This window comes from Schistocerca serialis, chromosome 7 (genome assembly GCF_023864345.2).
Source record: "Schistocerca serialis cubense isolate TAMUIC-IGC-003099 chromosome 7, iqSchSeri2.2, whole genome shotgun sequence".
Classification (NCBI taxonomy): Eukaryota; Metazoa; Arthropoda; class Insecta; order Orthoptera; family Acrididae; genus Schistocerca; species Schistocerca serialis.
Genome location: NC_064644.1, coordinates 264934393 through 264946463, shown reverse-complemented (window position 1 = coordinate 264946463; position 12071 = coordinate 264934393). Strand labels below are relative to the sequence as shown.

Sequence of the window (12071 nt, the reverse complement as noted above, 5' to 3'; positions counted from 1 at the left end):
GGCAAGCCATAACTGAAAAAAGTTAAAAATTCAGATGCTCGCAAATGCAAAAAAATGTTTGTGGCCTGAAACAAAAATGGTCACCATTTCTAAATGACAAACAATGCAAATTTTTCAAAAATACTTTTTACTATACTAAGCATTACGGAATTCACCTAGCAAATATCCATTTTCTTTGTGTTTGCATAAAACTAGTACAGTACTAGTTACATTGCTGAACTGTCAGAATTGTTTGAGGGACATTCCATGGGCATGAGGGTGCACACACAGCACTCCAGGTCACCACACTAGAGATGGGTCGTTCGCGAACTAACGGGTCCAAAGGAACGGTTCACCAAGATGAACGGAACAAGCGAGGAATTCTAAGGAATGGTCTTTCATAGTTCACTTCGGACGCGGCTTTCTACTTATAGTTCCAGTTTTTCGTGCACCATGTTATATTATTTCACTGCGATCAGCCACATAACGCTACAGTTTTCTAAACGAGACGTTCTGCAGAATCACGAAAATTACACGTGGGTGAGAATTCTGTTATGAATAAAAACTTTGTACTCTAGGGGGGAGGGAAGTGCCCCCTCTCTGCGCCTTCCATCTTCAGTCACCTATGCTACTAATTTTCAATTTTTCGCAAGAACCGTATACCAAGCACAATGAACGGTGAACGAGTAAAAATGAACGGTGAACGAGTAAAAATGAACGGTTCCCAAAAGAGAGCGATCACCAGTGAACTAGTTCCCAAGGATGAACGAGTTTGCCCATCTCTACACCACACCACAATCTTATTCAGCTTGTTATACGATGCAATGAAGTGATATGTCCAAACCTTAAAACCAGCTCCAACAAGTCTCAGTAAGCTGTGGGTGGTGGTTGAGAGTCCTGGACCAAAATTCCATTGTTCTGCGGAGACAACATGTTGCTGTCATCACCAGGGTGAAAGAGGATGCTACATTTGTACTAGATAGTTATCTAAATTCTATTACTCGAGTGTATATATCAATTTCCTAATCCTGTGTTGCCCTCTCTTTCCTTCTGTTACCTTTCTTTTGAAAGTTGTTGTCTGTGTCAGCTCATATCAGTTGCCATTTACCATACGAAAAATCCTCTAGTACTGAAAAATAACATATTTGTCACTTCTGTGTCCATTGAAACTGCAGATGGATGCCCTGACCCCCCCCCCCCCCCCACACACACACACACACACACACACACACACACACACACACACACACACACACAAAAGAAAGTTGTTTTTCGTGTGTGTGTGTGTGTGTGTGTGTGTGTGTGTGTGTGTGTGTGTGAGAGAGAGAGAGAGAGAGAGAGAGAGAGAGAGAGGGGGGGGGGGGGGTCAGAAATGGGAAAGGGAACACTGCATGTAGCAAAAACTCCCTGGTAAAAGTAAGTTACAAATGCACTGCTGTTGAGCTATTTGCTAAGACTTGCAACTAATCACAGAACCAAGCACGTAAGCTTTTTTTTTTTTTTTTTTCCTAACACCAGTGTTTTAAATAATGCATAAATTCTTTGAATTAACTCAAGTTAATTGCTTACCCTAAACAGTCAAAGTCAGGGAAATTTTAGATTTGCATCCAAAACCAATTATTTCAGACGAGTTTTACCTGTGGTGCCCACTGGTTAGAATATTTACTATAACAATAGCTAAGTGAAGAATATAGTTATGTCAGTACTCTTAACAAGGCTGTAAGCTGCACAACAGACAGAAAACTTATTTTCCATGATGACTCAACACAGCAACTGTTGTCACAAGTATCAACAAGGAAGAAAACTGCAAAACAGCGACACTATTTTTCATTTCTCCATGAAAAGAAAGATGTTCTGAAAAGAAATTCAATCTGTTTAATATGAAATCATACTCACTTGATGCCCTTATTAGAATCACGTGCAACAGACGTATTATTATTACTGTTGTCAGCTGAATCTTCTGTATTTTCACCCTGCTGCGTAATCGGTGTAGGAGAACGTGAAGAAAAGCCAGAATCTGAGTCAGCTGCAATACTGCGAGGAGGTGAGCTTAGCTGCCTCGTAGCACAGCGTGGTTGTCTGCAAGGACAAATAATGAAACTTCTTTGAAAAACACTGGAGAACACCAACAGCACATCTGTACAGTATAGAGTTGTTTCTCAGTCCATTATTATTGTCACCATGCACCTGACAACAATGGTCTCATTTTAAGATGACGTAATCTGCTTCATTGATTTTCAATGCATTGATTTATGAAAAACACAAAGTTTCTACACCCGAGCAAAAGTATGTGACTATGCAGTAACTTTCAAGAATTTCCTATGACTAGAATAAAAATGAGTGACACCATTACTGCCTGAGCACAACTACACTAAAATAATATAAAGTGAACACAGTAATACCAACAATGTGTAGCAGACCACTAATGACATTTTTGAAGAGTTGTAAAGTCAGCTTTAAATGATCTGGTGAACCGCAAGCACTTGTGGGGAGCAACCCAAATTTGCGGTACTGCCCAGCTTCTTTGAGCTGTGACATTACCTGTGTTGTATGATGTCATGGTAGAGTGGTTTATTTGAAATACATCATGTCTGCAGGGGGCAGGTCAGTGTATGCAGTGGCACTCACAAGAATGGGATGTTTGTTTCTAATTTTTCTGAGCGCTGTTAATAAGTCATTGGACTTCTTTTGTGCTGTTTGTGAGAATAATATTGGAAAAGTTCGCGGCAGTTAATCAGAGTTATTTTGATGTTAGCAGCTACGAGCAACAGATTTGTTTTTGACATTTGGAATTATTAGTACATGTTGTTTATGGTTGGAGATTAAATTTTATGTTTCCTTTTTTGTTAGTTGTGGATATGACAACGATGTTCATGAATGGGACCCTGCCCACGTCAATGGTGAATGACATGTTGGCAATGATAAAATTCTTACAGTTATTGAGTTTAATTTCCAAATATGTGAAGTATTACGTTTGTGGAGATAATGTGATTTGATCATAGCTGCTGCATCATGGGCCAGGCACCAGTATGTGCATTGTTGTCAGCACGACAATGCACTGATTCTTATCTCGAGAGGGTCCTGATTTGAGAAGTTCAGGCTGACCATTTGAGAGACTATGCTGGTAACATTTTCGCTGTTGCTAGATTTGTGTGTTGCTGACTTTGGGTGGCGTGTACATTATTATTATTATTATTATTATTGCTGCTGTTGTTTTTTGTGTGGTACTGCAAGTGTTATGTGCCTAGCTGGGTGTGTCTGGTTTATCGAAATTTTTGTTAATGCAAAATAATGTGTTGTTGATATTATGTTGGGTTGGGTTGGGTTGTTTTGGGGGAAGGGACCAAACAGCAAGGTCATCAGTCTCATCAGATTAGGGAAGGATGGGGAAGGAAGTCGTCCGTGCCCTTTCAAAGGAACCATTCCAGCATTTGCCTGGAGCGATTTAGGGACATCACGGAAAACCTAAATCAGGATGGCTGGACACGGGATTGAACCGTAGTCCTCCCAAATGAGAGTCCAGTGTTATTATGTTGGATAGTGACTGGTAGGTATCAGAGTTCGTTTTGTCTACATAAAATTAGGTTTTCACTATTTGTTCTGAGGGCAAGTTTTGGTTCTGTGGTATCATGGGTTTTGCTTTAGGTGTACGAGTCAAGTGAAATTTCTGGGACTCTGTCCTGGAACTGTGTGTTGGGTTCCTGGTATCATGGACCTAGATTAAGCTATGTAGGTCAAGTGGAATTTCTGGTACTGGGTCTTGGAACTGTGTTGGGTTCCTGATACCATGGACTTAGTTTGATGTTATGTAACTTAAGTGAAGTTTCAGAGGCCAGTTCTTTTTACTATGGCTTTGTTGATTACTGAAGATTTCGTTTGCTTTATTTCTGCATTAGTTTCTGCTTTATAATGCCTTCATTATTTGGAGTCTCATATTTAGTTTGTTCCTGTCCTAAACCTCCCAATACACATGGTTGTCCCATTCTTCCATGTTATTTTTGCAATTATTTTAGCTACTAATTGTGACCATTCATGTATTTAATGGATGGTGTGATAGTTGTCATACTGTATAAACTTGAAATAGTGGTGACCACCACCTTGATGAAGTTGCAGGTCAAAGTTGAGAGGTTGTATCACCATCTTTGGTTTTATCCATTGGTGACAGCTTGGAACTGTGTATCATACTCTAAATACACATACCTGTGTTTCACAGGCTGAACATCCCCTGGATGCTAGTACTGTAGTATAATGGGAAGCCTCTGTGGAAGTTTGGAACTAAGGAGAGGAACTAGGGCAAAGTTGAAGCTATGAGAGGGTATGTGAAGCCTACTCACATTGCAAAATCAATGCTAAAGGTAGGCATTCATGTTCAAGTCTCATCCAACATACAATTTCAACCAGTCACAAATGTTCATAAAAACATCCACACCATTACAGTGTAACTACACATGAGATCTCAATGAGAAGCAAGGTCCAAAGTGGTTTCAAAATGAAAGCAGACATTCTTACAAAAGTGGGATCCAGAGTTTACAGATTGCTAAAGGAAGCTAACAGTAAATGAAGTTTACTACAAATGTGGCCAGAAGGGTAATACTGGATCAAATTTGAATGTACAAACATCCTATTTTATTTGCTATTGCTGACAACAATTCACAGATAAAGGTAATTAGACTGTATGAAAATCAATTCAAGAACCAACAATTTGCTCTAGTTAACTGAAGCTACTGATACCGGATGTCTTCTTTGTCCTGTAACAATAATGGTGCTATATGTGATGTCATATGTACACACATGCAGAAACAGAACCAGATACTGTCAATATTTCTTCTAGTTACTGGAGTATACGTTGTTGTGACACGCTGACCTACTGCATAGCCTGAGGTCCAAATAAGGTTGAAAGATGACAGTCTGTTTGTAAGCTGGTGATGCAGTACCAAATGCTTCAGTTAATTCATTTGCTCAGTAGAAATTCCATAGTTATCAACATTAAGAACTACAAAGAGGCAAAATGAAAAATAAATACTTTGATTTTCTTAGTAAAAATTCAAGTGGGGATAACTTGTGAACAGTGGGCACACAGATTTATTCACAAAACTAAGGACAAATGTCTAGTTCTGAAATGCAAGTCCTTCACAATCTTCTCGTTTTTGACAGTAATAAATCCAAACATCATATAACATTGCACATGGCAATCACTGACTTGATAAGTTGGGCACTACACACACAATATAAGTTGTATGTACTATCATGACAAGTAACAAGTTGATGAATTCTATCCTTACATACTTACCGTGAGAAATTTTTGTTCCAACAGTTCTTCACATTGATCGTAGTTGGGGCATGATAATTTAAAGTATTTGGGGGAGGCATTAGTGGTGAATGGCTGCCCCTTCCATACCCACGATTATTGCGGACTGGAGGCATATCAAGAGCGACAAGCCCGCGCAGCAACTCTATTTGTTCAAATGGGCTAATATTATAGCAGTAACGTCCACCACGGTTATCTGATGAATAACTCAACTGCTGCTGATGCTGCTGTTGCTGTTGTCCTATGATATGAGCAATCATGTGAGGTGGGAACATTGCATGATACATCACTAGGCTGTAGCACAGCAATTGTCAGCACTGTATATTTTCAGTCTTTTCAGACAATAATGAGTAGCGCATTTTGGAGTGACTGTTATCCAGAGGAAAAGCTTTTCATCCTCCAGTGAAATGTATCACTGTTTACAGATATTGCAGCATATCAAACTATCTCAAAGGAGCAGTACACTGTGTTGTTCTGTTTCAAACACAAAGTGCGTTCACTCTTAACTCCCAGAATCTTGTCACGTTAAATTACTATTTCTACACCTGCAACTCAAGAATTATTATTCTTTACATTGGCCGCTGCCTCAGTTAAATTAGGTTCTCAGGTGAATAAATTATTTCTTATAATATACTTCACAGAGGATGCTATAAATGTCAGTTTTCTGCAGCACCACTCTTTTACCCGTAAATATCACAGCCCGTATTGCCTCCGAGTATTTTAATTAATGGCCCACAGTTTCCTGATATGATTAAGTTACTCTGAAGTCTCCTCAATTCCCTGAAAAAGAACAAGGAAACACTGTTCAGTGTCAACTAATTAAAAATTGCATTGGTGACGCTTAAATATATTTCCATCACAAACATGAATTAGTCAGCTTGTATCAACTTTAAAAGTTTGGAAGAGTCCTAGCACAAGATACTATTACACATTAGTATACGCAAAGGTTGCTTTAATTTATTTAGATTATGTTGTATATCAAACACAATCTCTTACACCCTTTAACCGCAATAATACATTACTATTTTTGTTATTTCTGCGATTATGACAACCGAACTTACCTCCCTTAATCGAAACAGAAAAGCTACATCTTTAGTAATCAATCAAACCGACAGCTATATTGTTATATTCTACCAAATTTAAGCCCAGTCTGACACTAACTTCTAAATCTTTGCTGAATCGACTACGCGAAAGAAGTGAAATAATAAATACACGACATACCTCAGCTTTGATTCCTTTGCGATTGAACAGTACAGCAGTGGCGCAAAGGATAACAATTACAAAAGCCGAAGGATATACATTGCAAATCACTATCATTCACTCCGTATCTGTCAATTAACAGGTTGGGATAATGACCCCTATCTTAAGTCATGTCATTACCGCACCTTAAACACCAACCACACAATAACTGGCGCCATGCTGGGCTGTCCTAGCGACACGACAAGTGAAGTAGTCTAAGCGTGATATACAGCCTTCTAAATTCTGTGTTTGGTGGGAAATTACACCCACGCTGTAACATTTCGCGCGTGAGTGCACATGAGAGGAAGCGCCATTTTTAGCGACCGCTCAAAGCTATTTCATAGGAAGACTTCTAGGTTGACAACATGTAAACGGTAACGATGCCCTGAAAAAGTTAAATTACTCATTCTGCTTCTCGAAAAAAATAATTCGAAAGATACACAAATGAAAAGACACATTATTAAAATTGAAGAAAAACAAGATGACTAATTGCGTACGGGGCGCAAGACGCATTTAAATATGGGTAATGAATCAAAGGAAAATACTAAACACTGTTTTTACAAATAATAAAAACTTACTCACAGTGACAGCTTGTTACTAGTTGAAACAGCTACACACAAACTTATGAAATGATCTCTCTGTAAATAATAATTCTCTTAGCGAACTGCTAACCGAAGGGAAATTAACGAAGCAATGATGAGCAGCCTGTCCCGTTGCTAGGTGACAGATGAAAGTTGCAATAGCAGAAAGCAAGCGAGATGTCAGTGTTTGTTTGTGGACATGTGTGATTAAATTGTCACGAAAGTTCTTTTGGAAGACAGCTGCTACAGTGTGTTGCTAATGTAATTAAGGCGGTCGATGTTTGATTGTCAACAACATCACTAGAGCCACGTACTCCGTAAAAAAACATGATGAAGAAAACACTGTACAGCACTGCTTGTATAAATAAGCCATTAAACAAAGTAAAAGAAATGCAAAAGCTTATAAGATGATACTCGTAAAAACAGTAAGGAATATAAAAACTGTGCATTAACATAAAACTGTGTAAAAATGAGGAATACGTCGATACCGGCAAGCCTTCAATAGTAATTTCTTTATTAATTATAAAATATGCCGTCGGTACTTGAAGAACATAGACGTATTAAAAACTTTAATACACATTAGTGTGTATTTAAGTTTTTAGTAATTTCTTTAACGGAATTTCTAAAATACCATGCTAACAAAAGTCATCACTAACAATTCGACAGTTACTTCCTTTATTGATTAAAACTGGTATCAACGAGTAACTTTCAAATGCAATAGGCCGAGGGTGTGGGAATGTAATATAGTTTTCACCTAGTGTCAAGTACTGTACCACTTGTTCCCCCCCCCCCCCCCCCAGTATATTATCAGTGCATATGTAAATATGGACACTTTTAATACATTATTATTTGCTCCAGTGTCATTCTATACATTTCGAATGCAAGAGAGGGCATTAGAATAAAAAGTGGAAATAAAATAAGAAAACTCTCCAAACTGGCCTTCGTAGCACTGTATGTAGGCCCTACTTCATCCGCCTTGTATTTATATCAGAGAAGAACACTTCTTTAAAGTACGTTTAACTAACAAAGGCAAGAAGACACAGTCACCTGGGTTTGAAGCTTTGTAATAAACTGTCGTAGGACATAATAACTGTCAAACAAATAAAGCTTGTTTTAAAAACCCTTACATTCCTATTTACAAAGTCACTGCTTCTGCTGAGTCATCGAATATATGGCCTATTAAAGTACTACATATTCAATTTCCTGTTTGTGTATGGCTCTTTCAAATTTAGAAGATGAGTTCTATAGTACATTTAGAATTATAATACATGTTTAACTCATGTAATAATTGAAGAAATTACTTATACAAATAGCGGCATTCAGTGTAAATGTATTTGAAATGTTCAATATCTGTAGGACTCTGTGCTCTTGTAAATAAAATGGACCAGTAAATAAATAAACAAATGATTGCTTCAGGTCAATTTCACAGGAAGTTTTTCAACAGCTTTTTCAAATATTTAAGTGAAATAAAATGAATTATGCTCGTTAAAAATGACAAAAGTTACCTAATATGAAAAAAATTATATGCTGTATGAGTAAGTATATTAAGTAAATCAATGCCTCTACAGTAATTCTTCCACACGCAATACTATTTAGAAATGCTGTAATAGCTAACAGTTATACAGAGTTATGTTGTAGTATTGTGTTGCTTGCTAGGTTTGTGACTGAGTACAATTCAGACTACCAGGTTTCACACATGGTTACAATTGATACCTACTCCCACACACTGACAAATCATGACCTGTATGCTATAGCTGAATACTTCTCGTTAGGAGGCTACATGTCAGCACCAACTAAATCTCTCTCTCTCCATCTGTAACCCATAGACCTCCGTGAAGTCTATGGCAGAGTGTTCTTTGTAGTGTACCACATATTAGATAGAGAAACACTGTCCAGTGACCTCTTTCTACACAATGGTAATGCTTGCAGCACCTTGTGAATATTATGTCTCCAGTTATGTCTTGATGTATGGAATGTGAGGAGAAGGTTTGCTTAAATGCATGGTGTAATTAATGTAATCTTCTCTGTACAGTTCTTATGGGAGCAATACATGTGAGGTTGTAATGTATTCCTAGATCCTTTGCTTAATACTGGTTCTTTGAACTTTGTAAGTAGGTTTTTGCGGGATGGTTGCCAAAGATGTTTAAATGTTTGCCATTTCACCTTTTTAGCTTTGTTGTGATGCTCTCCCATGGGTCAAACAAACCTGCCACTTCATTCTATACATTCAGTATAAGTCCAATCAATGAATCCACTGTAGAGTGCACAGAATATGTGAGAATTTTTGACTTCAGGACTTTGTTGTGAATAGTTGGGAGGTAAACAAATTAAAAGTCCCTGCCCCTGGGGAGATGAACTAAAGGCAGGAGGGGAGCGGAAGGGTCCCATGTTTTGGTTTTTTGCATACATCTTGGAAACATTGCACAGTAGGAAAAAAATATTAGAAATAAAAATGAAAGCTAATTAAATATCCTATAAAATTTTCTCTTTACGTATCCGTCAAATTCCCAACAGTTTTTTAGGTATAATTTAAGATTGACAGGTTTCAAAAATATAATTTCTACCTCACTCTCTTTGTCAAACATTTGCTTCTAGTGCCTCCCTTGATCTTTTCTCAGAAAAATTGTCAGAGTAATTTGATATAGGCCTATGCTGTTGCAATTTTATCTTCAACCAATCAAAAGCTATAGAATTTCTAAAATTTTCATAGAAACAAGTATGTTGGGAGAATGTTGTGTTTTAACTGCTATAACCTGCTGTCATGATGAATAACAACACTTCAACGATTGAAATAAGGTAACTGTAATTGAAACCCAACATTGTTTTATAATTACATCTTTCATTGTATTATCATGAAAGAATTTACGTGGAGTCATAGTAATTTAAAAATGAAAAAAGGCGTGTATTCAAGGCAATATCTTAGCTTTTTTTGAGATGGGAGGATCAAGGCTCATTCATCTTCGTACGCAGACATCATCCGACGAAACTGGTAGAGTATCAATGTCATTGTCACTTTCTTTCCGAATTAATATTGCAACTCGATCTCTGCAATTTCCCTTGCAATTCAGGCATGTGACAGAGCATTTAACGATGCTTTTCTATAACAATGTCTGCACTTGTCATATCCTTTTGTGCATTGCCAAAAAATCATCTTCAAGGTTTTGTCTGGGGTAGCATCAATCTCTGATAGTTTTGGAACTAGTTGATCTTTCCTCCTCTCCCGACCACAATTTGGCCCCCCATCAATAAGTTCCTCTCCTGATCACAGATGTACTTGGTGGTATGTCTGGAATGCATCATTTTTTACAGCTCCTTCAGTTTAAGGGAAAGCTGAGAGATACAGATTCATGTTTCCAGCTGCTTTGATAAATGATTTGCAGTGAAGGTCATTGAGGGATTTATCTGTGGTTGGAGCACCATGCTTTGGGAGAGCACTCATGATTCCAACTATCTGAGTGGAGTCAGGGGAAGAAGTACCACTTGCAAATGTCTCAACTACACACTGGGGAGGGGGGGGGGGGGGGGGGACACAGTTGACTCTTGCGATACTCTGTGAATGTTGTGTTTCTTCCTATGAATGCACGTGAGAGCAACAAATGAGCGTGGTCCTTCATTTTCAACTCCTGCTGCAATTATTGTGAGGAATGTAGACTTGTCTTTGATGTTCCTTCACTTATGAGGCATATGATTTCAGAGAGAGCGCATTCGTACAGTTCACAGGCCCACTTATAAAGACCACCTAGGTTGACTCCCTGGCACACTCTGGTGAGCCACCATAGAAACAGCATTATTTAAGTGATTGCAAGTGGGGTGCCCGCCCTATTCGTCACACTGCATTACTGTTGTCCAGTCGATGTGTTCAGTGCTATGCACAACCTGTATATTACGTGTTACTTTGTAAAGTACTATGTCCCATACATTGTGTTTTCTGTTGCTTTAACAAACTTGGTGATGAGTAAGAGTTATGTTTTCTCCACATGTTAGTGTGAGTGCTGTCACCCGACAAACATCCTGATTGAAGAACTACTCCAGTATTTCATTGTCCAGCAGCAAGCTTTCATGGAACAACAGCAGACTCGCCACCACTCTCAATCAAGTGGCATGTGTGTGTTAGAAGTAGGTTACTCTCCTGTCCAGTGCAACCATTGCTCTTTCCGGCATATGAATTGGATGAAGATTGGGACTCCTACAAGACACAGTTATGCCAACATTTCCAGGTTTTTCATGGGGTTGATGCAAACCTGTAGCCAATGGCCATACCACAGTGGTAACATCAGTTCCCGTCAGATCACCACATTTAAGCACTGTCAAGCTCGGCTAGCACTTGGATGGGTCTGCTGTGTGCTGTTGGCAAGCAGGGTGTATTCAGCCCTTGTGAGGCCAATTGAGGAGTTACCTGATTAAGAGGTAGCAACACTAATCATGAAAACTGACAACGACAGGGAGAGCAGTGTGCTGACCCCACGCCCCCCCATATCCCCATCGGTTGACACCTAAGGGCTGAGGATGATACGCCATTTGGTTGGTACTATTGGACCTTCAAGGCCTGTTGGGACAGTGAAAACTTGTGTAGGACTTTCTTCCATTTGTGGCTTTCGCCACACACAAATTAGTTGTTATGCCAACTTGCATCGTTACAAGAACTGCCCATCTTATCATTCGAGGAAATGTGAAAGTTTCTCTCAACCTATTACTGTGACATAAAACATGTCGTTGCGATGATTGTTGAATTTTACCATTGTCAGAAATGCCTAAACCAATCTTACAAAGCCTGGGCTCCAGACTTACAAGGGTTGAGCCATTGTTCTAAATCTGTCTCTAGTACCCATCACAAATCCTACGCTGATCACACGGTGCATAATGTTATTATTTGTCTGGCCCTGGATAGGGAAGTCCACGGCAAAGCACTTCATTGTGAGAATCCAATGCTTATGGACATGCTTAATACAGCACACTGTCATGGG

The 12071-nt window shown here is 38.8% G+C and overlaps 1 protein-coding gene across 2 annotated transcripts in view; it reads right to left on the bottom strand.

The window, feature by feature from the left end:
• Positions 1-6847, bottom strand: part of LOC126412860 (poly(A) RNA polymerase gld-2 homolog A-like) — a 171770-nt gene extending 164923 nt beyond the window's left edge. For both annotated transcript variants that reach the window (XM_050082725.1, XM_050082726.1), the window contains exons 1-3: positions 6509-6847; positions 5270-6067; positions 1876-2058 (exon numbers count right to left, since the gene is read on the bottom strand). In XM_050082725.1, the coding sequence (XP_049938682.1) occupies positions 1876-2058; positions 5270-5574 (488 nt within the window). In that variant the 5' untranslated portion in view covers positions 5575-6067; positions 6509-6847. The remainder of the gene's footprint in view (positions 1-1875; positions 2059-5269; positions 6068-6508) is intronic.
• Between the last annotated feature and the right edge of the window lie 5224 nt (positions 6848-12071).